At 45.4% G+C, this 27934-nt stretch overlaps 1 protein-coding gene across 4 annotated transcripts in view; it reads right to left on the bottom strand.

The window, feature by feature from the left end:
• Positions 1–27934, bottom strand: part of lrp2a (low density lipoprotein receptor-related protein 2a) — a 432071-nt gene that overhangs the window by 275607 nt on the left and 128530 nt on the right. For all 4 annotated transcript variants that reach the window (XM_038789773.1, XM_038789772.1, XM_038789771.1 and 1 more), the window contains 5 exons: positions 26500–26628; positions 21845–22014; positions 20761–20984; positions 10915–11121; positions 2716–2918 (listed from right to left, as the gene is read on the bottom strand). In XM_038789773.1, the coding sequence (XP_038645701.1) occupies positions 2716–2918; positions 10915–11121; positions 20761–20984; positions 21845–22014; positions 26500–26628 (933 nt within the window). The remainder of the gene's footprint in view (positions 1–2715; positions 2919–10914; positions 11122–20760; positions 20985–21844; positions 22015–26499; positions 26629–27934) is intronic.

Here is a 27934-nt window from a genome sequence, read left to right on the forward strand (position 1 = left end):
TGTCTAATCCTATTAGAATTTTCTAAGTTTCTATGAGATCCCCTGTCATTCCTGGCTTGGGTCACTGTGCGGAGTCTGCACTTTCTCTCTGAGCCTGTGTGGGTTTCCTTCTGTTACTCCGGTTTCCTCCCACAGTCCAAAAATGTGCAGATTAGATGGATTGCCCATGCTAAATTGCCTTTAGTGTCCAAAAAGTTTGGGTGGGGTTACTGGGTTCTGGAGATAGGGTGGAGGTGTGTGCTTGGATAGGGTGCTCTTTCCAAGGGCTGGTGCAGACTCAATGGGCTGAATGGCCTCCTTCTGCATTGTTAATTCTAGAATTCATCTAAATTCCAATGAATATAATCCTAACTGACTTAATCTCTCCTCGTATGACAGTGCTGCCATCCCAGGAATCAGCCTAGTAAACCTTCTCTGCACTCCCTCCATGGAAATAACATCCTTCCTCAGATAAGGAAATCAAAACTGCACACAATACTCCAGGTGTGGCCTCACCAGCACCCTATGCAATTTTAATAAAGCATCTCTATTCCTACATTCAAATCCTCTCACTATGAAAGCCAACATACCATTTCCTTCTTTACTGCCTGCTGTACCTGCATGCTTATTTTCAGTGACTGATTCACCAAGGTCTCGCTGAGTATCCACCACTCTCAATTTACACCAATTCAAATAATAATCTGCCTTCCTATTTTTGCTACTGAAGCAGATAACCTCACATTTATTCACATTATACTGCATCTGTCGTGCATATGGCCACTCACTCAGCCTGTTAGGCACTACCCGCAATCCCATGCATTTTAACTTTATATAGTTATCTGCTATGTGCGATCTTGGCACGATCTAACAGAAATGAAAAAGAATCCCAAGTTGAGCGCATTGAGCCTGGTGTTTCCTGGCGCAAGCAGCGCCGGGAACAACCCCACTATTGAATGGGCCTCATTTTGGGGGCTGGGCGAGGAACACCCCGTCGAGGCCGCACTCAGTCCCATTTCCTGGACAAACATTTTTTTTCATGGAGTGAAAGGAGTTGGGGGTCAATACTTTTGTGGGTCGGGAGATTAATATTGTCAAAGGGTGAACAATTTCAGGGTTGAGAGAGGTTGTTGAACACTTTGCTATGAGGGGCGGTTGGACAATTTTGGGGATGGGGTGATCACTATTGGGGTGAGGGAAGGTGGTGCATAATTTTGGGGCTGAGGGGGTGAACTTTGTTAGGGGTGAACAATTTTGGGGTGAGGGAAGTGTTGAACAATTTTGAAGTGAGGGGATGTTGGCACGGTCAGTGGAGTGAGGCTGTGCATGTTCAGATGTTGACAGTTTCCTTTCAACCAATGTGCGCGGACTTCTCCCAAATTCTGGGTGTCATTTTGGGTAAAAGAATCAGTGCAAATTGAGTTGGTTGATCTGGTTCAAATCCCATTGCGATCTTCCCATACGTGGTCATTTTTTTGGAAGGGGATGTGATTTGCACTGGCACCGAGTGGGTTATGGCCTACCCACGCCAGCAAACTCAGCTTCCCACCTCCACCCCAACCCACCACCATTCTCGGTGGCATCAACCACCCACCCCACAATGCTCTCTGGCTATGGGACCTTCCTTCAGGTCTCCCTTCAGACACCCGTATCTTCATGCAGGCATCAGGCCCCCCCTCAGGTGAGCCGCAACTGAAGGGGGTCGCCACATGCTCCCTCTCCATGCCACCCTCTTTCATGCCCCTCTCCTTAACAGTGCCAACCTGGCAGTGTCCTGCCATATCCCCAACCACCTGGTGGTTCAATCTTCTCAGAGCAGCCTGATGTGGTCATCATGTCTGATCTCCGGTGGTGGAGACCAGTAGTGATTCCCTCCAGTTTTACACTGTGCCGGCAAGGGGATGAGGATACCGGGAGAATCCGATTTCAAATATCCCGGCATATTTAAATAATGATTTTAAATATGTTAATCTGGTTCACTTCCAGTGAGGATATGAACCAGATTATGTCAACTGCAGTGGGCCGGGAGCATTGTGTACTATTCGGTGCCCGACGCAAACTTTAGGGGCTCTCCCGCTATTCTCTCAACATAGCGGGATTTGTGCCGGGCACAACGTGGCTGGAGAATCAGCCCATGTAAATCAATAAACTCAGGGCAGATCTTAAGGGGCATGTCATCAATTCATGATGAAAAAGGTGCCGTGGCTGCACTGGAATTATGTCTGACAATTTGCCTCAGGATTATGTTCACTCCTGCAGCCCTGCTAGAGCTGGCATCAGAAAGCGCAAAGACTCCGGTGTAAAATGGTAAGTGGGCAGATTACACATGGGTCAGAGTGGGACACAGCCTCTCCGATGCTGACCGGAAGATCTGGGCCACTTAATGTATTTTATATCAGCTCAATGAAAGAGTCTCTTCTTCTGGAAATGATGTACATTTTTAATTTGAAGAGCAATAAATTGAGTCCTTAGCACAATTAGCTGCAAGTTATTCTTTAGAATATAGATGACAAAAATAAGTACAAAATTATCCACAGGAAGTTAAAAATTGTTTGTGAGGCAATTTGGAATACATTTTACTGAAACTCCAAAAGCAAAATTAATCTGGAACCCATTCTTTACTATAAGTATTTAAAGCTGTGTTTAAAGCTTATGCATCATAAATTACTCTGTTACCTCCATCCATAGAGTAAGGCATTAAAATCAACTAACCGAACTGTGCAATTTAACTAAACTTACCCAATGGCTGTCTGAATGAATGATAAACTGTCACTCCAAATGGTCTTAATGAAGTTTGATAGAGAACGTGTGGGTCGTTTTCTGTCGACTTATTGGATCTCATAACCGCCATCTTGGTCCAGTCAGTATAGAATAATTTATCCTCAAAATTAGCTATTCCATAAGGATGGGGAACAGCAGCACCTCCACTAACAACAGTTTTTCTGTGCAAAAGCCAGACAAACATAATAAGACATTTAAAACATTGCTAGTTAACTGCCTTTGAAAACAATGTACTCTAATAAGTATATCATTGTCCTATTGAAATTAAATTCCGATGCGCTGCAACGGAATCATGCTAAAGATGATCATTATAAACAAAGGAGTTAGGTGGCACATTACCCGACATCTCCAGGACCTGGGTTCAAATTCCAACTGATGGCAATGAAGCCTTCTATCTGACGAGTCCAAACACTTCACATGAAATATGTCTTGCCAACCTTAATGTAGTTTGAATGGGAACGGATCCATATAGCACAACATTGATCAAAATTCAGCAAAAATGGGAATCAAATTGACAACCTCATGATGGGAGACTATGAGGGGTTAAATGGAAAATTGAGTCTGCTCTTACGCTTACATTTGTGGGGGGGGGGGGGGTGTTGAAATAGTTTTTCTCTGTATCCAGGGTAATTTTATTGATGCAAAACATGGAAGCAGATTTATTTCCATGTGCACTGATATCCTCCTCTGTTCTGCTTGTTTGGCAATGAGCAACAAAGCTTCTGTAGAAAGCATGAGAACTTGTAATTGCGAACAAATCTATTTGAAAAGTAGTGACTTAAATCCACTGTATTGACGATGTGTAAGTATGAAGTTCTATTTTTTGTCAGAACACAGTTCGGAAGTACAGAGGTAATACTGCATTTACTTTTACACTGCATTATTAAAGGATGCAAGCCTGAGCAGTGAATTTGTTAACCATGCGCGGTGGAAGCCTTTCACAGCTGTAGACAAGTAAATCCACTGAATCAGGGATCAGTGTATTGAATAATCCTGGCCAGCAGTTTCAGAAATGGTGAAGACCCAAATTCATGTTCAGTAACACAAAGCCGTCAGAATGGCTTACAATTGCTGAATTCACAAAAATTGTCGAGAGACACAATAGCCCATTTTTAAATGCAAAGCGGGCCTTGAAGACAACTTTGCAAATTTAAGATTGGAAATTCAGTGGAAACTACTGAGGATCAATAAAACATCAGTGTGCAGGGAGAGTTTGAAGTTCCAAAAAATAAAAGTGGTTTCATTTTCCCAGAACATTAATATTCTTCCTCCTGCCCAACTGAAAAAAATGTTGGGACTGGATACAATGATTATTAATATGTATGATGCTTGTTAATATGTATGACAGATTGAAATGCTTTTGATGGATCGAGGATGGTGATATGAACACTATTTCTATTATGAGTGAGTAAATAATATGGGGCAATGTTATTTCATTTCATGTTGAACTGTAAATTGGAATGCTGGAATTTTCCTGTTAAACTAGCAAGTTGCAGTAAATATAATGGGCCTCCTTCTCTTTACTCTTTAATTTCAATCCAAATTTCTTATTACCCCTCAACCTTCAAGCAAAAAGTGATGCATCATTGTTAATACAGACTTACGTTTGCCATCAATGTTGAACACAGAGTTTCATCAGTGGCACATTAAAGCTTCTAAAATGGGATTAATAGTACAAAAATGGCATTTTGCAACATATGCAGACTGGAGGCAGTCAAGCAGACACAGCAATGCACAGCCAGACTAATAATATGTCACATGCAATCTAGGATGGGCCCACAAACTTGCATGCAGACTAGTGCAGCACAAAACAAAGTCATTCAGCCCACTGCCTCGTCTGGATCTAGTTACTCACACATGCTTGCTCTTTCCTCTAACACTGCAAGTTGTGACAAAGCAGATATGATTGGTTGATATGCCATCATTTTAATTGTTAGAATAAGGAGGCATAGGACGTTTTTAAAGTAATTTCTTCATTTCTTCTTTTTTGTTTAACCTCTCCAACGTTAACTGCACAACTCTGCCCTTCTCCCCAACGCTTTGAAGGAATTATCCCAGACATTCTCACAAGTGCTAGTTTAAACTTACGGTTTCCTCTCTCTTGACCTGCTCCTCAGCCACTCATCTGCACCTTTAACAAACATTCTGGATAACCGCCTACGACAGCACAATAAGCCACTATGTGGATTCAAGTTAATTGGTCTGACTCTAGAATGAGATACATGGGGCGGGATTCTCCGTTGCCCAATCCCAAAATCGTGTTCGGTGATCATGGGGAGAATGGGCTCAGACTCCGAAATCGGGACCGGCGCGGTTTGATGCCGGTCAGCCATGCTCCACACTCACCGAAATGACATCATCACGACGCGCGCAGTGTGCCATTGCAACGGCGTTACTGTGACATCGGCCGGCCCACCTGCGATGCTCCACCCTGATGGGCCAAGTTCCCGACGGAGCGGGACACGTGTGGTCTCAGCCGTGTGGGAACCTGGCGTAACGGATGCGGACTGTGTCCAGCGCCGCCACACTCGGCCGGGATCTGTGTCACTGGCTCGGAGAGCTTCTGCGAGGGCTGGGGGGAATGATAGGGAGTGGCCAGGGGGTGGCCAGTGGGATCGTGGATGGCGGGTTGGGTCCGTGGACGGCTGCTGTCATGTTATACAGTGCGACCACTGCAGGTTGTCAGCCGTGCGCATGCGCGGCCCTGGACCCCGCCATTTTCGGCATGGGAAGCGGGAGATTCACCCAGCGCCGGTGCTAGCCCCTCACCGATCCCAGAATCGGTGAGGGTTTCACACCGATTTCTTGTCGTAAAAGACCATGCATGCTCCACGGAGTGATCTATACATTACTGAGCTGGCTGACCATTTTAAATTCTGCTTTACTGTGGCCAAAATCTCCCACTAAAAGCAATAATAATCTGGTACCCTTTCGCTCCATCATAAACCATCGCTTTCAACCTCCCAACTACATGTTACATTTTCATTTATGATACTGATTGTGAGTATTTCATAGGTATTTTACTTTCAAATTCAAGAACACCAATCCAGTTGCTATTAGTTCGTCTCAAAACAAAAAATAAGGGGGTCAAGTGATGTGAGCTCAGGAGTTTTCTTTTAATCCTTTTTTTTTTAGTTCTGGTGCACATCCCATAATTACTTGCTTTTGGAGTATACGTCTTGTACTATGTCCTTGGAAAAAATTAGACAAACATTGGTAATCAGGAGCCGAGATAAGTAAAAAAAAATCCTTGTGTGATTGAGGAAGCCGGAGGTAGCTGGGTTTGGGTGCAGCTTGCAGTGACGGTTTTATTGGTGAGCGAGCCTACGCCTTGATAGGGCATTTGGCATCAAGATGATGGCCGCCTTTGTGAATGATGTGGCGCTAACAATTGTACACAAAGACTCGAATCGGTACAAGAGAGGTTTATTACAGTGAGATGCTATTCCTTCGGCTGCAGCTGTAGAATGGCATCTCAGGGAAACTTATGAATATTTATACTGCTCCCTGTGGGTGGAGCTAGCCGGCAGGGGCTTACCGGAAAACCTGTAATACAGGTACTGTCGTACATCCCCTAATGCAAGCACACACATATATATACAGTGGTAGATCACCACAGTTGTGGATGATGATCTCAGCTCCATAGTGCAGATTATTGGTGCAATTGATGAACTGCAAAATATCCTTGAGAGAATAGTGGAAGCAGAGAAGAGAATCATGTTACACGAGAGAACAATCTCCCTGGTGGAGACTCACCTTCAGTCTTAGGAAAGCCTGCTGCATGGTATGTCATCTATCCCAACCAACTCGGGGAGTTGGGGCCAGACAGGGCGAGTTTGTGCACCCGATCTCTTGAGGAGAACAAATTCCTGGCCAAATTTGGGAGTTGGCTGCCATGCCATATTGTGGAACACATTGTATCCGGCCTCCGTGACTTGGGGTTGGTTGGAGACCCCGACCACTGATCTTATGTTGTCTTGTCCTCGATGCTCGTCTTGAGGTGTTATGCATATCAGGTCATCACCTCCTGCCGTCACCTATTTGTTGCTGCCTGGGCACTGCCTGGGCAGGAGGAGGCCATTCGGCCCTTCGAACCTGCTCTGCCATTCATTATGATCATGGCTGATCATCAAGGTCAATACCCTGATCCTGCCTTCCCCCCATATCCCTTGATCCCTTTAGCCCCTTGAACTATATCTAATTCCTTCTTGAAGGCGCTTTGTTCGATGGAACTTTGGAGAGATCCTGAATCTTGCTTGGCGATCCTGTCATGGCTTTGGCATTCCCAAGCTTCATTGATGCCGTTATTATCCTGCAGTTCATCAATAATACTGAATTTTATTCCCTTGTGACAATGCCGTTGATTTTATGTCATTTTTCCTGACAAGGGGTTATAATATATAAGCATAGAGCAGACGGCCGTCTGTAATCCTGTTATGGCAAAAACCATACTAAATTGGGAGTGTGACATGGGGTTGTGCATAGTCTTGCCTTTTTTTTTCGTGTGCTCCGACTGAAATTTCTGCAATTACGAAGAGGGAGTGAATTTTAGATATACCTCACCTCATTTATAGAGAATATGAGTTGAGGGGGAGACAGTGGTGCAGTGGTTTGTCACTTGACTAGCGATCCAGAGCCCCAGGGCAGATGGTGAAATTTGAATTCCGGAAAGATCTGGAATTAAAAGTCCAATGATGACCATGAAACCATTGTCGATGTCGTCAAAACGCATCTGTTTCACTAATGTCTTTAGGGAAGGAAATCTCCTGTCCTTACCTGGTCTGGCCTACATGTGACTCAACACCAATGAATGTAGTTGGCCAATAAATGGGATGGGTAATGAATGCTGGCCCAGCCGTCAACAGCAACATCCCGTCAATTAATTTTTACAAAAGCCATGGCAGAGTGGTGGACGGGTGGTTGGTGAGGTGGTGGGCAGCATGGTTATGTAAGTCCTCAGTATGGTTGAGGTAAATTCCCAGTTAGAGCTATCTGTGTTGGATTTTCTTTTGTTTTCTTGTTACTTTGGTTTCAGGGAATCCCTGCCTATCTCCTATGAAATTCCGGACAGATCTGTATCCTACAGAGGAGCAGGTTCCTTGTGGTTCCACTTTGTGGTTGGCGGCATCTCTGGGGTTGTTGGAGTAATGGGAAATATGTGATAGAATTCCTACAATGCTGAAGGAGGCCATTCAGCCCATCGAGTCTGCACCGACCCACTGAAAGAACACCCTACCTAGGGTCACTGCCCCGCCCTATCCCTGTAACCCCACAACCCTACCTAACCTGCACATACTTGGCGCTAACGGGCAATTTAACATGGCCCATCTACCTAACCTGCATATCCTTCAACTGTGGGAGGAAACTGGAGCACCCAGAGGAAACCCACACAGACATGAGGAGAATGTACAAGCTCCATACAGACAGTCACCCGAGGCCCTGGTGCTGTGAGGCAGCAGTGTGGTTGGTTAATCCGTGTGTGGCCTGTCTTCTTCAATATGCTCTTGGCTGTGTGGCTGGTGGCAGTGGTCACTTGATTGGGTTTGTTAGGGCAGGATGAACTGTATTTACCTGAATCGGGCAGAGGGTCTGCTGGGTGACAGACTGAGTTTCTCTCCCCTGAATTGTCCCCATTTGAGCGATCCTGGTCTGCTCCCCCTCACAAAGTAGGGTTCCACTGAACACGTGGTGACCTGTGGATGGCAGGGTGAGAGTCTGTAAACTGTGAATCTGCGTTGTTCGAGCCCTTCTTCGGTTCAAATGAGGGAGATAGACACCCCCCTCTAAGTGGTCTTTTATAGTGGCTTTTTAATTGCCCTCCCTTTTGAAGTTGGGTCTCACCTGTGGAAACAGTGTTTCTGTCTCTGATGAGGCTACACTGCTCTGCTCCTAGTATTCTTTTTGTAATGGTGTATGGTGCTGTTCCTTGTCCGGCATTCTTTGGCCAATCCTGGTTTTCCTTTTTTATGGGGGTTTCTGCCCCTTACTTGGATAGGTAGCATGCTGTTATGCTGTTGTAGGTCCCGATTTGGTACATTTTGTGTCTCAGGGAGTTTCCCTTATCATGCCTGGGCGGAGAGGATCAAGGGCCTCTGAGATGCCCAGTCATCTTCTCGTTGGTGATCAGTTCTCCTCAGTTGAGGACAACATGAATCTTCTCCTGTCGATAGAGCTGGTATGCTGCCTTGGATGCAGTTAGAGAGGAGTAAGGCTGGGTTAGTAGTGGCCTGGTGAGGGGATCCTTGGTTTACCGACTCCTAGGTGACGGACGGTATAGAACCGGACCAGGTCTAGTACTGCGGTTGGTATCCGGTTGCCTCCTTATGCTTAAAAAGTTCCTTCTTGGTCGGGATGTCCTGTGAGGCTGAGTAAGGTTCCGAATGTGCAGTTTTCTCCCATTTCTTTTTGGTCTTGTGGTGGGGGGGCATGTGCCAGGGTGTCATGTATTCATGGCTGTATCCTGGTCCCTGTTATCCCAAGACCTGCTGCCCCTGGTAGTTTCTTTTTTATCGTTGTCACGGTTAGTGTGTTGGGAGGCACTGATGATTGCATTGATTGCAATTTAAACCAACTGTTTGTTGATCTTGTCTGTATCAATCTGTGAAATGATGATCATTCTGTGCCGTGCCAGAGTTTGGGGTTTTAATACGTCTGGCAATAAAATATCTCTTAGAACCAGTGCCCTCACGAAAACTTTCTGTAATTTTTTATTTCTGTTATTGTGGGGTTAAAGAATTGGTGCCTGGTTCCTGCAAAGGTACAGACAGGTCCTGTATCTGAGATTAGGACTCCACAATGTTTTATTGATGCCTCTGGTGTGGTTAGGTCTGAGGGAGTTATGTTCTGGTGTGCGTCCAAACACCACATGAAGATCTTATCTTGAATTCCTATGGACAATGCGAGCAATTGCTGCGTGGGAAGGCGTGCACCAGTTTTCATGGCCTTATCCTCTTCTCTCTCATTCTCTAGTCTACCTGTAGGTATATATTGGGGCATCAAGTTTAGTGATTACACTGATCCAAATGTATTATTGATCTCCTATCCTCTCCTTTATTTATGTATGCTGAGATATTTTTGCCGTGCTTCACCGATCCTGGGATGTTGTTGCATTGTTTGTTAAAATGGAAAAAACTTGAATAAAAATATGTACATTTTAAAAACCGACCTGAAACGTAAACTCTGTTTCTCGCTCCACAGATGCTACCTGGCCTGTTGAATATTTCCAACATTTTTTGCATTTTCAGCTGACCACATACATCCTGTCATTTAAAATTCTTGCCCTACATTACTTGCATTGCTATTTCCTGATCCTACACCTTCTCTGATCATGCATTTAATTGCTACTTTATCAGCTCCCAAATTTATCCTTTCCTGTTAAAGAATTCAAGTTGCTCATTTACATGGGAAATACGTATAAATGAAAATTAATGTTGAGTTTTAATCTATCATGGAACCTTTTCCAGTATCAATTGTACAAAGAAGCATCACAATTAAAAATGTTATTAACTATGGTTCACAAAGAACAGCAAACGATTTATTCTTAAAGGCATTGGGGAAATCTGAGCTGTTTGTCGCTTCTTTTGTATCCCTTTTCTCTTAAGTAAACAAAACACAGGCGCAATTTACTGAATTTATCATTGCTGGATACATCAAAAAAGAATTTCAGTATTTATCTCAAAACTTTCAACCTTTGAAGTACCTCTTTTTTCAGCATGGTGTTATTTTTAATTAATTTCGTGGATGGTAACTGCCAAATCTCATAACCTTGAAGACTCTTCATCAACCTCTCTCACGATAAGAGAAATTCTGAAAATAGTTCTTGTTTGAGTTATGTGAAAATAGAAGTGATTGTGGTGCGGGGAATTTTTTTGTTTACTTAATCACTTCAGTTTCTGTAGTAAAGGGCATATCGGACATGCAACAGAGATAGGCATATGATCAGAACATGATAAATCCCAAACGTACATTAATAATGCAAAATATATATTCTGTATATTCTCTCAAGATTGACACTTTTAATTATACATATAATAATTTTTCTTATAAACTGAACACAAGCAAGCTGAACTGCAGGCGAAACAACAGCTGTTCAAGATACTTCCAAATAGTTTGCTATGTTTATAAAAAAGGTCCATAGATTGTTCTTGACACACTTACCTTTCAAGCCCATCATATGTTACAGTTTCAATGTAGTCGTAACGGCTGTCGACCCAATAAACTCTTTTTGTAACGATGTCCAGTGTTATTCCAGCAGGCCATCCTAGCTTTGTCTTGACTAGTTCAAAGCGATGGGATCCATCCATAAAAGAACGCTCCAGTTTAGGTTCTCCCAAAACATCATTCCAGTCAGAGAAGAATAAATAGCTGGAAAGAAAGTGATGGTTTTTAATGGAAAACTATCAGATATAACAATTCAAACACTTTTACACAGTACCATGAATGAACACAATAGGGCCAAACATCTAATGTCAGTGAAAATTGAGACATTGGGCGGTATTCTTCCCCCTGCGCACCCCCCCACCCCCGCATCCCCCGCAGTGGGTGGGAGAATCGCCAGGGCACTGCGCGAATCCCGCCACGCCGCCCCGACCCCCGCACGCGATTCTCCCACCCCCCCCCCGAACCAGCGCCGCGCGTATTGCGCTGGGCCGCTCGGAGAATCGCCGTGCGTAAATGGCCTAGTCCCGCCGGTGCCGTCCACACCTAGTCGCTGCCAGCGGGTACTCATCGCGAAGGCTTGGGGGGGACGGCCTGTGGTGGGGGGGGGCTCTGTTCCGGGGGAGGGGGGGGCACCGGAGTGGCCTGGTATGCAATCGGGACCAACCGATCGGCGGGCCGGCCTCTCTGTCGGCGGGCCTCCTTTCTTCCGCTGGCGAGCCTGGATCCATCCGCCATGTTTGTGCGGGGCGGGCTGGGGGAGGACGGCCACCGCGCATGTGCTAGTTGGTGCTGGCCCAACTGCGTATGCGCGGGACCCAAGGCGGCGCGTCCTTTACGCTGCGCCAGGTCTCTGACGCCGTGCCGAGGCCCCGTCCCCGTAAATCGCTCAACGTCCCTGCTAGCCCCATGGAGGGGGGAGAATAGGGGTCTGGGAACGGGCACCGACGCCAGAGTAAAGGGGGCCAAGGTCCAAATCTATGTGGGTCCTGATGTTCAACCCCTATATTTTAGGGTGAGGTTTATCACTTACGTGTTGCTAGCCAAGGTCAATGCAGAGTTTTGGCACCTGCAGTATCTGGGGATCATACGCCCGGTGCAGTTTGTGGTGCCGGTAATGAAGCCTGACAAAACTATCTGACTCTGCAGAAATTTCATGCTCACCATGAACACAGCTTTGCACTTGGACTGCTAGCCGATTCCCAGGGTGGAGGATTTGTATGAAAGACTGGCTGGAGAATGCTCCTTCATGAAGTTGGACATGAATCATGCTTATTTACAGGTAGAGCTAGACCAGGAGTCCACGAAGTTTGTAACCATACACACACGTCAGGAGTTGTATGAATATACCCGCCTCCTGTTTGGGGTTTCATTGGCCCCATCAGTTTCTCAGTGGGTAATGGATAATACCTTGCAGTGCCAACCAAAGGTGGCTCTCTATCTGGACGATGTGCTCATCATGAGCACCACAGAGAAGGAGCATTTGGACAACCTGCAGGAAGAGCTCCGGCAGTTTTCCTACGTAGGTGCCGAACTAAAGAGGAGTAAATGTGTGTTCTGTGCTCAAGCGGTGACCAATCTTGGTTACAGGGTGGCCAGGGACAGTCTACATCCGGTGGAAGATATGGTTTGAGCTATAAAAGGAGCCCCAACCCCAAAGATCGCCACTGAATTCCGGCCGTTCCTAGGCCTGATTCTGGGAGGTGCATTGCGAAACTGGCCACTTTGTTAGCTCCTGTCCACGTATTATTGAGGAAGGACCTGGAATTTTCCTGGTGCGCTTCACAGGCTAAAGCATTTGCCGGAATAAGGCAATGACTACCATCCACACGGCTTCTTCCACATTATGGTCCGACTTGGCCTCTAATTTTGACATATGATGCATCCCCCTTTGGCATTGGGGCGGTGGTGGCCTATGGATGGGATGACGGCACGGAATGCCCCATTGCGTTCGCTTCAAGGACCCTGACGAATGCTGAGTAATGTTACGCTCAAATCGAGAAAGAGGGCTTGGCAGTAATATTTGGTGTAAAGAAGTTCCACCCAGTACGTTTATGGCTGGCATTTTTCCATTGTAACAGACCACAAGCTGCTGCTCGGCCTTTTTAGGGAAGATAAGGGAATCCCACCCAACACATCAGCTAGAATTCAACATTGGGCGCTTCTGCTCGCTGCGGATCAATATTCAATCTGACACCATCCGGGTATGCAAATTGCCCATGCTTATGCCCTCAGCCATCTACCATTGCCCATGAGTGCCCCGTCCTCACCATGGCGGATGGGGTGATTTCAACTCTGAACTTTATGGACACCTTGCTAGTGATGGCTACTCAGGTGCACTCATGGATGCAAGCTATGCCTCATGCTGTTGAACAACAGAGGAAAGGGGGCCTTTCCTTTAACTCTCAGGAATGGTTCCAGGAATCCCTGCTGCATGATGTTGACAATGGCCATCAGAGCGTTTCTAGAATGAAATGTTGGCCCATAGTTATATCTGGTGGCACAGCACTGATGGGGACGTTGAGAGGGTCACGCAGAGCAGCCCAGCATGAGTATCAGAAGCTCATGCTAGCAGCCTCCTTTCATCCCTTGAAATGGCCAGGATGCCCATGGGTGCAACTACATGCGGATTTCGAAGGATCTTTCACGGGGCTCATGTTACTCATTATCGTGGATGCCTACATGATGTGGCTAGAGGTGTACAGGATAACCTCACCAATGTCTAGGACAATGATAGAAAAGCTCCAGGGCTCGTTTAGCACCCATGGAATCCCTCAGGTCCTGGTAACGGATAATGGGACACCGTTCATGAGCAAAGAATTTGCCGCGTTTACAAAGCAGAACGTCATTCGGCATATTCGAAGCATCCTCTATCATCCCTCCTGCCTGGCAGTAAGGGCAGTCCATACTTTCTAAAGGAGCATTAACAATAATATATAGGTTCCATGGATACACGGCTGGCATGGTTCCTTTTTAATTACTGTACAGCACCACATGTGATGACGGAATCACCCCTGCTGAATCATTGATGGGCCAACACCTTAGAACCCAGCTGAGTCTCACATTTCCGAATCTCGGCAGGAAAGTGGATGTGCAGCAGGTGACGCAGAAGAGGCACCACGACTGAGAATGCCTGGGCAGGAATTTCACTGCGAGGATGCAGTCAATGCCGGAATTTTGGTGATGGGGAACTGTGGCTCCCAGGCATAGTGCTGGGAAGAACGGGTCTGGTCTGTATAAAGTCCAGGTTCAAGGCAGAGTTCAAAGAAAGCACATGGACCACCTGAAGTAGCAGGAACCTGTAATAACTTGCACGAGACACACAGGCTGGGCTGATTGTTTCCCCCGTGTGGCTCGAGGAGTATGAGTTCCCCTGTTAACTATGGGGCTGATAACCATGTTGTACATGAAGTCAGCCAATTAGGAACCGACTGACAGAGAGAGGAGGACGCGTGAGGTTCAACCGGGGCCTTTTGTAAATAGGACATATTATAAATAAGTGACTGGGCGGCCTGGTGGCACAGTGGTTAGCACTGCTACCTACTTCCCTGAGGACCCGGGTTCGAATCCTGGCCCTGGGTCACTGTCTGTGTGGAGTTTGCATATTCTATCCGTGTCTGCATGGGTCTCACCCCCACAACCCAAAGATGTGCAGGGCAGGTGGATAGGACACGCTAAATTGCCCCTCAATTGGAAAACACATCATTGGGTACTCTAAGTTTAAAAATAATAAATAAATAAATAAACGTCTCTTTTATGTTACTCATCTGACTCCCTTCGCCTATATTAAACTAGCAACAAAGATAAACTGGAACTGTCAATGTGCTACTCTAAGGTATGACGTTTAGTGCTTCACTATGTTTGGTTGATTGGATGCTTTTGGACCCTCAGTTGAGCCTTGGAATCAGTACACGAAAAGCTTACGATACTTTTTCCGAGTCAACAACATAACCGAAAACGAACACCAGACTGTGATCATATTGATGGCCTACAGTGGCATAATTAAAGGGCTCACATTTCCTGCAATGCTGGACATAGTAGCGCTGGTGGGGAATCATTTCAACCCGACACCGTCCATCATTGTGCAACGGTACAGATTCAATATGGTGGAAAGGTCGGAGGGGAGTCAGTTGCCAAGTATGTTTCCCAGTTCTGGACAATCGCAGAGTATTATGAATATGGGGCTGTGTTGGTGGATTATGCTTCGTGAGTGCTTGCTTTGTGGTGGTAACAGTCTAGGTGAAGGAACCCGAACATTCCAGCAGGCTTGGCAGATTTCTCTTTCCAGGAGAGTGCCGCTCGGGGCGTACAAGAGCTTCATCAAGGAATGGAGGTAAATGTTGTTCGATGACGCCCCCCTCGCCACCTTTCAGTGACGAGAACAAACCACCGCGACGCAGTGGGCCCAAGGTCTCACCCTAGGCCGCAGAGCAGGCGGTCCCAGGATTCGGGAGGGGCCGACTCTTCCCCCTGTGAGAAGTGTGGCCATCGAAGTTGTCGAAGCCACCAGAAGTGTGAGGGATAGCACTTTGACCAGCAAGGACAAGGTAGGCATCAGCCCCCTGCTAGGGTCCAACATTTAGACTTCCCTGAAGAAGCTAAGGACGAGTCAGAGATGCAGCTGAACAGTGTGGCTGCACTGCAGGTTGCTCCTATTTGCATCCCGGTATGGGTCAACGGGCACTTAATTCAGAATGAATTAGATACGGGTGCCGCCATCTCTGTAGTGTTGCACCACGTGTTCGACGGGGTCTGACACTGATAATGAGTAGATTATCATTGGCTGATTTGGCCACGCTCCTCACTACGCACACCAGGGAGCGTTTGTCTATTGTTGGCTCCACGCTCACCCTGGTGGTCTATGGACATCAATCTTTGAGCTTTCCCCTCATTATGGTGCAGGGAGATGGTCCCAACCTGGTAGGTCAGGATTGACTGCACCATTTGCAGCTTGACTGGCAGCATATCCTCAAGATGGAAACAGGTGGTTTATATACAGTGGTGCAGAAGTTCCCCAACATTTGTGGGCCCGGCCTTGGAAAAATTAAGGGGGCCATGGCGCAAATCCAGGTGGATCCGTAGGCCTCATTTTGTGCTTGATCAGCCGGCCCCTTATGCGATAGTTGGCAAGGTTGTGGCCGATCTGCAGTAATTGGAGAGCCACGGCATCATTTGGCCGGTTTGTTTTTGCTAACTGGGCGGTGCTGGTGGTTCCAGTGATCAAACTGGATCGGACTGTCTGCCTCTGCGATGATTACAAATTAATCATAAATGCGACTTCACGTTTGGACTGTTACCTACTCCCTCGGATTGAAGATCTCTACACTACCAGCTGGTTCTACATTCACCAAGTTAGATATGAGCAATGCTTATTTGCAGCTTAAACTGCACAAGGCCGCGATAAAGTTTGTTACGATCAAAGCTCATAAAGGTCTATACAAATACATCCGACTTCCATTCAGCAACTCTTTGGCACTTCGGTGTTTCGATGCATTTTGAAAAATATAGGGCTGGATTCTCCTTTTTACAGGCTATGTCCGGAGCATGTGTCTAGTTTTACAATGAAAAAGCCAGTGGCACCCCCGCACCGGAGCTCCGCCTGGTGGGGGGCTAGCAGCCACGCCACCTAAAACCCCTGGCTTTACCTGCAGATACGAATGGAGAATTGCCAGGTCCATGACCACCCATCTGGTAACCTGCGGCAGCCGCGCCGTACAACATGACGCCAGCCGTGCACGGACCAAGCCTGCCAGATAGTGCCCCCCTGTAAACCCCCCTCGTCACCCCCCGGACCACCCCCCACCAGTTCCCCCAGCCCCCGCCGAAGCCCCCCTGCCAGTGGAATGGCTACTATACCCACCCCTCCCCCGACTGTGGCGCCGCTGGAAACAGTCCGCAGCTGCCACGCGAGGTGTCCAAAACTGTGAGCACACACGATCGACACCGTCGGGAAATCGGCCCATCGGGGGCGGAGCATTGGGGAGGGCCTCAGGTGACGCCATAAGGCCGTCCCAACAGCATGCACCGTACTCGGGGATTACGCTGTTTTGAGGCGGCGGAGCATCCAAAAAACAGCACCGCCCCCGATTTTAACGTAAAAACGGATTCTCCGGCCAATCGCCGAACGCGATTTCGGCGTCGGCAATTGGAGAATCCCGCCCGCATTATGAGGTCTCCTGCGATTTGCTGTCTGTCTTGACGATGTGTTAATCACGGGGGCAACGGAGGCGGAACACCTGAAAAACCTTGAAGCAGTGCTGCAGCGGTTTTCAGAGGATGGTATCCATCTGAGTGCATCTGAGTGCAAAGTGCATCTTCAATGCGAAGGAGATGGTATCTTTAACCTACCGGGTGGCCTACACCCAGTCGCCGACAAAGTACAGGCAATCAAGATGGCCCCTGCATCGCGTGATGCTGTGGAGCTTTGCTCTTTCATGGTCCTGATAAATTATTACGGCTGTTTTATACCGAATCTGGCTACAATACTGGTCCCCCCCCTTCACTTTCTTGTACAAAAAAAAGACCCTGGGTTTGGGGCTATGAGCAGGAGGCTGCTTTTCATTTAGTTAAGTGGACGTTGGTTTCGCCCAGAGTACTAAATTATTTTGATGCTGCTAAGCCCCTACATCTGACATGCGATACATCGCTGTATGGCATCGGTACTGTCCTTTGCCACAGCATGGGTCACGGCAAAGACCGTCCGATTGCTTTCCCCACCAGATCGTTGACAGCTGCAGAGCTTAATGAAATGAAAATGAAAATCGCTTATTGTCAAGAGTAGGCTTCAATTAAGTTACTGTGAAAAGCCCCTAGTCGCCACATTACAGCGCCTGTCCGGGGACGCTGGTACGGGAATCGAACCGTGCTGCTTGGCCTGCTTGGTCTGCTTTAAAAGCCAGCGATTTAGCCCAGTGAGCTAAACCAGTCCCTCAATGGGCATATAGAAAAAGAGGGTCTGGCAGTTGTGTTTGGGATCAAACGTTTTCATCAAGAAGTTTATGGCTGCCATTTTTTTTATAATTTTAGATCATAAACCGCTGCTTGGACTGTTTTGCAAGGATAAAGCAGTGCCTCCAATTGCCTCAGCCCAAATCCAGAGATGGGCTTTGCTTTTGACAGCATACTAGTATTCTTTCGAACATCAGCCGGGGGTGTTGATAGCGAATGCTGACGCATTATGTCATCTCTCCTTGCCCGTGATGTTGGTGGATCTATCCATGGTCGACAAAATCTTACAGTCATAAACTTCATGGACACCCTGTCCATGACGGCTGCTTGAATCCGAGAATGGACACAGTGTGATCCGGTGCTCACTGAGGTGCAACATTTAGTTTTGTCCAGTGGGCCACGGTGACAGCTTCCAAAGCTGTCAGCTTTGACAGAGTCAACCAGACTCAAAACGTCAGCTTCCTTCTCTCTCTCCAGATTCTGTCATACCTGCTGCAATTGTCCAGTATTTTTTGTGTTTGTTTCAGATTCCAACATCCACAGTAATTTCCTTTAATCTTCTCTGGTAAATGGGACCAAAATACCACAAACAACTCCCCAAGGCAACTTTCCAATGGGAAAAGTTACAAAACTTTTACTTAGCTGCAATCGGGGTGCCTAATCCTTTAAATAGCAGTACTGCTGAACCCAGCTTGCTGCTCCAGGCTTCTTTTTTCAGGAATGGAAAATGTAGTTAGTGCCGGGGCCTGTGAGGTCTAATTTTGGTATTCTGACTGTGGTAGTATGGCTAGAGAGATCATATTACCGGAGAACCAGGCTGCCAATGGTACAGCAGCCTCGCTGCCCATTGGCCCAGGCAAGTCATGTGCCTCTCTGCCAATTGGTTGTGGCTGGTCATGTGACTCCCCGCCGATTGGCTGAGAGGTTGGTAGCTTCGCCTACAAGGCGGGGTATAAGAGCTCATGTTGGCTGCCAGTCGACCTTTCTCTGTACGACCACTGCCTGGCTCACATCTAGCATATTAAAGCCTGTTGTTTGGAACTTCACTACGACTCGAGCCCAATTGATGGTGCATCACTGACATCGTTACATCAGCCAGCAGGCTGTGTGATGTCAGCATAGCACTGATTCAATGTATTACGATGCCCCAGGGCTTCCACACAGCACCTATATCAATCCAAATCAATTGTGCCGCAGCCTGGACTTTGCATAATGACTTGCAATGCCCCCAGGAAAACAAGGTAGCCATGAAGAGCACTGGTGGAGGAGGCACTACCTGGGTGAATGTCTCACCTGTGAAATTTGGCATTTTAAAAATCTTTAACAACAATTTACGGCATGTAAAGATGAAGTTGAACCATTTAAATGATTTTCTTTCTGAGCCAAAGGTATTGAATAGCACTACATTCACAGTTCGCATGTTCAAAAGATACTTGCATTGTTAAGCTACAGCCTAAATTCTTTTTGCAGTTAACTTAATGGAAAAATCCTGCAACCTTTTGAAAATAACAGTGAGGCTAAAGGTGAGATGTCAGTTATGTGAAGCAGCATAAATCAAACAAGTTCAAGAAGTATGTAATTTGTGGCATAATAATCTCCAGAGCTTGCTGGCCAGTTTATGCATTAATAGGAGTGGGTGTCCATGTGGAGTTTGCACATTCTCCCCGTGTCTGCGTGGGTTTCGCCCCCACAACCCAAAAGATGTGCAGGCTAGGTGGATTGGCCACTCTGAATTGCCCCTTAATTGGAAAAAAAAAATTGGGTACTCTAAATTTTTTTAAAAATAGGAGTGGGTGTCATGAACACACTGTTAGTTTTTCTGGCAATATGTCATTTTCCACTCCTAAATGTCCATGTGATGAAAAGAAGCAAACAGTAATCAATGAAACTATAACAGCAGGAAGTCAGGGTCTTCAGAAGAAGAGGACAGGGATACATGCCAGAGAAATACATGACCTGATTGTGTTAATCATAAAATGAATCCGCATATAATGTGAAGCCATTTGTCATAAATTTTCTATAAATATTATTATTACCTGATTTGATTTGACTTTATTGTTAGAAGAACATTATCAGACCAACAGAGAAGGAACAAAAATCCATATGCTTTGAATAATGCCAAACAATATATTGCATCGATCAGTTTAACATTGCCACCTGTGACAGTACAGCAGTTCCTCAGTATTCTGCAATAGGTCACAGTGTTCAAATCCCTGGAGTGGAGGCTGGAATCCACACCTTGTGACTCAGAGACAAGAGTTCTGCCATTGAACCACAGTTGACTATCTGACAGCATTGGCACGAGGCAGCAGGTTTATTTTGTGTGCAAGAGGATGTCTTTTGCACTAATTAGGAAGCCTCATTTGGCGTAAATATTTGTAACATTCCATGTTCTAGAATCTTCTCCAAATAACAATTCTGACACTGCAGGGTATTTCTAACTTAATCCACTGTGGGGAATCATTGGCTGCCTGTTTTACACTCCATCTGATTTCACTTCACATTGACTTCAATGGAAAATAAAATTGAATGGGGTGTCAAATGCACTGCCAATTCAATCCCATTAAATTTCCACCAGGCAGATTAGATTAAAATTACTCCCTTCAACCTTTCAGATGCAGATTTATATGTGACCTGCTTTCTTTTGGAATAGCAATTTCAACATTAAGAAACGTTCAATTTCAGAACACTTTGTGAACAACAAACTGGTTCAGAGCTCAGAAAGCCAGAATTTAGCCTTTGAATTCATTAAACGGGTATAAACATTTACCATCCTCACAATGGAGGCTGTGATATTGAAAGCAAACCACACCAAGTGCAACGCATTTGGTCACTTTCCAAAGTCAAATAAATAGCAGGATTTATTTTATTACAGAAAGCAATTCCTTCCGCTCTTACCCTATAGTGGGGTCAACAGCAATGCCTCGGGGGCTTCCCAGGTTTTCTGCAATTAGTGTTATGCGATTGCTTCCATTCAGATCAACGACTTCAATTCGGTTAATACCAGTCTCCACCACATACAACTTATTGTTCACCCAGTCCACAGCCACGTTTTCAGGAGTGTCAATGGAAACATTTAAAATTTGTTGGATCCTGGTGCCAGTGAGATCGACAGAGAACAGCTAATAATGGCAAGAAAGCTAAGTAAAATAGTCTGAAACATTTTAGTTAGTCTTTAGAATTGTTTTGATTAAATTGTAAAACATTGCAAGCTATTTAATGTCAGAAGCAATGCAGAATATATGTTACATTATCGATTACACAGTATTTATGCAGAAAATAATATATACATAAATAAAGAGAGAAAGCGAGAAGTCTGTCTGAGTGCTATTACTCAGTTATTTCTTGGTCGCAGTTTAGATCAGTCAGATTGCAGAGTCTCATTGGATAACGGATTTGGATAGTGAGAATTTATTAGTGTACAGAGATGCCTTTCACCAGTTGGTAGTGAGGTCGTTTGACTACCGGGGAAGTGAATGAATGGTGCTTCATTCGTTCTTTCACACTCGACAACTGTGCAACTCCTCCTCCAATTGCTAAATGTCCAGTTGCTTTAGCCACCTTTGCTCTGTGAAGAGTTCATCTTCCTACATCATAGCTGAGAATTTAACAAGTGAGGAAAGGCTCGTTCACTACTGTAATAGCAGAAAGGTGAGTAAGGGGTTGGGTTGGGTGCAAGGATAATAAGGACTGCTACCCTTATTCAGATTTGATTTTTTCAGTGTTTTGCAATTGTCCACAAGAATTCACCACCACCTGCATAATCTCCATGTGAGGCAGTGCAGTTCATTTGGAATGTAGAACGTTGTAGAACGTTTAATCCCGTAAGGATTGCCAGATTAGCAACAGGTTATCAGCAGTAATATATCTTTGGGAAATCAGAATTTAGAAACACAATACGCATGGTGTTAAAGAACTTTCAACACAAGTTCATCTTTCGTAGGTTATTGATTCAGTGCTTACTTTTGGGAAGCTTGCCTACCTTATTCTGAATGGTATCTGTCCAAAAGATCATGCCAAGATAGTAGTGGAAATCCACACCAACAGCAATGCCACGATTGTGAGACTGCACAAGAATCCGTGCATTCCTTCCGTGAATATCACCAATCAGCAAATCACGACCATTTGAGAAGATAATGGATGGAATTCCAGCTGAAGGCAGGAAATACTTTTACATCAAGTGTCCAAAAATATTTTTCAACTATGTTAATCCAAGTTTCAGAAATGCCTGCTTGTCTTTTTTGCAATCAAAGCACAGACGCTACAATATGTCCATTTTGAGAAGTATCTACTTGAATGTGCACTGACTTTATAATAGTCCAATGGGAAATACCTCAAAAAAGTGATGATATTCCTGAAATGAGTGTTGTGTTTATTGATTTGAAAGTGTTGGTTAAGTTTTTAATGCACTTTATAACTCAATTCACTGTTCCCACATTTCCATTTTTGATTGTGTATTTACAATTAATCAAAGAACTTCAGAGTCTCCATGAGCAGTATTTTCATAAACGTGGACTTGCAAAACTTTGTATTGTACTCTTCTCATATGAACTCACCATTTCCTAATAATCATCTGCAGATTTAATCCAACCTGCTGAAACACCACAGAGCATGAACAGTCTTATAGGAGCATTGCGTATAATTCAGTAAACTGATAGTCAGGAACAGTTGTTGCCAATACAAAAACAAAATAAATGTCTGACTTCAGAACGGGGCAAGACACCGGGTCTTGTCTGATGTGGGGCAATTGAACCCTGCCAACAGAATTTGATGGCTCAGGAAAATTCCAGGCAGAGGAGCTGGGCAGCCCTTCAGGACAAGAACCAGTGTCTTCAGTAGGATTGAGCCAGGAGCAGTGAGTGCATTCTGAAGAAGGGTAGGAACCAGAAACCACGCTGAGGGGAGGGAGAGAGACTAGCAGCAGGTAGAAGAAGCTGGAGGCCTTGAATGGTGAGCTGCAGCGTGGTCGGAACAAGGGCCTCAAATAGAACATCCAAATCCTCTGCTGGAGTTTGGAGAACTGATGAGGGAATCGGAGCAATGATACCATTGCCAGAGACCAAGGTGGACCGCCTCGATAGCACCTCTGAGTCTGATAAGCCCAAGGTGAGAAAGATACCCTTCCTGGTCTGGATGGCAAAGTAATCCAGCTCACAAAATGAGGAGAATTAGCAATAAAAGTTACACTATGCTGCTTCTGCTGAACACAATAATTATAATTGCTTGTTGTCACAAGTAAGCTTCAATGAAGTTACTGTGAAAAGCCCCTAGTCGCCACATTCCAGCACCTGTTCAGGGAGGCTAGAATGGGAATTGAACCCGTGCTGCTGGTCTTGTTCTGCATTACAAGCCAGCTTTCTTAGCCCACTGTGCTAAAGAATGCATCCCTACTCTCACTGCTCTACAACCAACTCTTTGAAGATGTAACTAGTAGAGTTGACCAGGGAGAACTGGTGAATGTGGTTTATTTAGACATTCAGAAGGCTTTCAACAATGTCTCACATAGCAGATTCCTCTGTAAAGTTAAAGTGCATGGGATTGTGGGTATTGTCTTAAGATGGACAGAAAGCTGGTCAGCAGACAGGAAGCTAAGAGTTAGAATAAATTGGTATTTTTCCAGTTGGCAGGCAGTAACTAATGGGTACATCCGGGATCTTAGGACACCAACTGTTCACATTATAAATAATGATTTGGACGAGGGAATGAAATGTATTATCTCCAAATTTTTGACACAAAGTTAGATGGGAAGGTGAGCTGTGAGGAGAATGCAGAGATGCATCAGCAGTATAATGTGGATAAATCTGAGGTTATCCACTCAGTGGCAAAAATAGGAAGCCAGATTATTATTTGAAACGGTGTACATTGAGAGACGTGAATACTCAGCGTGATCTTGGTGTCCTCATGCACCAGTCACTGAAAGTCAGTGTGCAGGTACTTCAGGCAGTAAAAAAGGAAAATGGGATGTTGGCCTTCGAAGTGGGAGGATTTGCGTATAGGAAGAGAGATGTTTCGCAGCAATTGTATAGGGCGTTGGTGAGGCCACACCTGGAGTATTTTGTGCAGTTTTGGTGTCCTTATCTGAGGAAGGATGTTCTTCCTATGGAGGGAGTGTAGCGAATGTTTACCAGGCTGATTCCTGGGAGGTGGGACTGTCATATGAGGAGAGACTAAGTCGGTTCGGATTATATTAATTGGAGCTTAGAAGAGTGAGAGGGGATCTCATAGAAACTTATAAAATTCTAACAGAATTAGACAGGGTAGATTCAGGAAGAATGTCCCGATGGTGATGGTGTCCAGAACTAGGGGTCATAGTTTGAGAATAAGGAGTAAACCTTTTAGGACTGAAGTGAGGAGGAATTTCTTCAATTCACTACCACAAGACGTAGTTGAGGCCATAGCTGTTGGGGCTAAGGGGATCAAATGATATGGGGCAAATGCAGGATCAGGGTATTGAACTTGATGATCAGCCATGGCCATAATGAATGGCAGAGCAGGCTCGAAAGGCCAAATGGCCTCCTCCTGCTTCCATTCTCTATGTATGTTTCTCTGCTACCTAGCTGATTGCAGACCAGGAGTTGAGCTCTCAACAGTTTTTTTTTGATGCATCAGGAACATTGGGCTATGATCGTCCATTGTAATTAATTCATTTCTGTGAGTCAAGCTTTTCATGGATGTACATAGAAGTTTGATGTGGGCACAATAACGGATCACTGTTTGGGAACTACTGCGCATTCTGATTGCTTAAATCCTATGTTGCAGCCTGGAGGAGATGAATGATACCGATTAATTATGCAAGCTCTGATAATCTCTCCAAGGTAGAGCTCATATCGGAATCCAGGATCTAGATAGCACCTGTTTGAGCTCCCATCAAAGGTGCAAAGACTACAGTGTTTAATTTATTTTTTTGAGGGTCTGGCTGCAGAGCTCCTGGATTTGGAGCACACCCATGTTAGGATGCAAGCTGATGATGCCGACAACAAAGATTGTCACATAACATAAGAAGATGGAATGCTGGAAATAATCAGCAGATCCGACAGCATCCATGAAGAGAGAAATGGAGTTAACAGGCTGAATTTAATTTGCAAAGTGCAGGTCTCGGCAGTAGTCCCAGAAGCAGATGCCGGCACCATATGGAAGAAATATGGCTGGCTAACCACAATTAATCAAAATCCTGAAGGTGTAGAGCCTTGCCAAAGCTGACACTGTTGTAATATGCCTTTAATGGGTAGCTGTGTGACACCACTGGAAGGGTGGTATGCCGTACAATCCAGATGTTGTTTCACTTTTACTTTTGAGCAGAGCACACACACACACAGCTCTGCTGCCGATGTCTTCAACCTTTCTACATGTGCCTGGTCTAAACAAATGAACCCATATTACAATAATAATAATCTTTATTGTCACAAGTAGGCTTACATTAACACTGCAATGAAGTTACTGTGAAAATCCCCTGGCTGACACACTACATCGCCTGTTCGGGCACACTGAGGGAGAATTCAGAATGGCCAATTCACCCAATAAGCACATCTTTCAAGGCTTGTAGGAGGAAATTGGAGCACCCGGAGGAAACCCACGCAGACACAGGGAGAACGTGCAGACTCTGCACAGACAGTGACCAAAGCCGGGATTCGAACCCGGGTCCCTGGCGCTGTGAAGCAACAGTGCTAATCACTGCGCTACCGTGCCACCCCAAATCCCATATGAGTGATTGATGCCTATATCAGTATAACAACTTAACAGTAATGAGGGCAGGCAACAAGGTGCCGATCTTAGTGTCACCGTACTGAAAGGCAGACAGTGGTGCCATCTTTAAAGGTCTGCCAGCTCTGAATGCAGAGCTGCTTTGTTCATCAGGATCACTGTAGCTACATTGCTGAAGACCCATTTGCATCACTGTGAACTCCACCAACCTTGTGCCTGTACTGAAACTCCCGAGTCCCTGAGGCTCAACTATGGATTCAAGCAGCGGACCAGGAGGCTGCAGCCAATATGCCAGAGGGAAGACACCAGATTGCTTATGGTTCAGCAATGCCTCTCCATAGCTTCTCCACGGGAAAGACAAAAGGTGGGCGACACGGCAGCACAGTGGTTAGCCCAGTTTCTTCACAACTCCAGGTTCCCAAGTTTGATTCTGGCTTGGGTCACTGTCTGTGAGTCATCTGCACGTTCTCCCCGTGTCTGCGTGGGTTTCCTTCGGGGGCTCCGGTTTCCTCCCACAGTCCAAAGATGTGCAGGTTAGGTGGATTGGCCATGATAAATTGCCCTTAGTGTCCAAAATTGCCCTTAGTGTTTGGTTGGGTTATGGGGCTAGGGTGGAGGTGTTAACCATGGGTAGGGTGCTCTTTCCAGGAGCCAGTGCAGATTCGATGGGCCGAATGGCCTCCTTCTGCACTGTAAATTCTATGAACCAATACCACTAAAATTGATTACCTGGCCATTTACATCCGTGCTGTTTGAGCAGCCAAGATCTGTACAAATTGCTATGTTTCTATACTACACCAATGACTACACTTCAAAAGAACTTCTTTAGTTGTGAAAGTGCTAAAACAAAAAGCACATTTATTTGTTTGTTCTAATTTATACCGAAAGAACCAAATAAGAGAATAAATAAATAATGAGCTAATGCTGAAAACTTACATGAGGCATTTGCTCGGCAGTGCTTATGGTGTTCTAAGACATAGCCCTGAACACAGGAACATGCGTGACTTCCAACTCGGTCTTCACATAACTGGTCACAAGCTCCCCATACAGTACATTCATTAAAGTCTAAGTCAAAAAAGAACAGAGAAGGATTACATTTTTACAATTTTGTTTCCATCACAACTGCAGTGGGAGTTCAACAGGAGGACCATGAATTAGGCCAGGAACTGGATCACTAAATCCTGGTTGTCCCAGCAGAGGTTTCCACGAGACCTTGCCATTCCAAACAAGGGCAGCACGATGTAAAAGAGTGTGCCAGGGAAGATATTCCCAAATTGGCAGTTTCTATGTCCTATCCTGGGAAAAGAGCAGAGGACAGAATGCCAAGTGAGAGGCAGCTTACCAGACCATTGTCCATCTAAAACGGGAAAACCCAGTCGTGTGCTGTACCTGAATCTCCCAAAAATTATTTTTAAAATGTTGTTTTCTTTGGCCATCTATAAATGGAACTGATGGGCCATGTACCACTTTTTCAGCACCACCCCACCTCGTATCTATAGGGCCATAGACCATAAGATCATAATGGCAGAAGTTGGCCATTCGGCCTATTGTGTCTGTCCCATCATTCAGTGAGATCATGACTGATCTGATGTGAAAACTCACAACTCCACTTTCCAGCCTCATCCCCATAACCCTTGATTCCCTTACTGATTCAAAATCTGTCTATCTCAGCCTTGAACATACTTAATAAGCCAGCCTCTAAAGCCCTCTGTGGTAAAGAATTCCACCGATCCACTACCCTCTGAGAGAAGAAATTCCTCCTCATCTCTGTCAAATAGGCAGCCCATTAGTCTGCGATTATGCCCTCTGATCCTCTGAACAACATCTCACATCTCAGCAGCTACCCTGTCAATCCCCCTGAGAATCTTATATATCTCAATAAGGTCAACCCTCATTTTTCTAAATTCTAATGAGTACAGACCCACCCTACTCAACCTCTCCTCATCAGAAAATCCTTCCATATCCAGGATCAACCTAGTGAATCTTTCCTGGATGCCACCAATGCCAATATATATTTCCTTAGATGAGGGGACCAAAACTGTCCACAGTATTCCAGGTTATATTAGTGCCTCGTATAGTTTTCAAAAGGTCTCCTTATTTGTATACTCCATTCCCTTTGAAATGAAGGCCAACACTGTGTTTGCCTTCCCTATTACCCGCTGAACCTGGATGCTAGCGTTTTGTGATTGATGCACAAGGACTCCCAAATCCCTCTCTGCTGCTTTTTGTAATCTTTCTCCATTTGAATAATATTCAGCTCCTTTATTCTTCCTACCAAAGTGCATAACTTCACATTTTCTACATCATCTGCCAGGTTTTTGCCCACTCATTTAACCACTCTATATTGTTCTATCGACTCTTTGTGTCATCC

The sequence above is a fragment of the Scyliorhinus canicula genome, chromosome 2 (assembly GCF_902713615.1).
Source record: "Scyliorhinus canicula chromosome 2, sScyCan1.1, whole genome shotgun sequence".
NCBI lineage: Eukaryota > Metazoa > Chordata > Chondrichthyes > Carcharhiniformes > Scyliorhinidae > Scyliorhinus > Scyliorhinus canicula.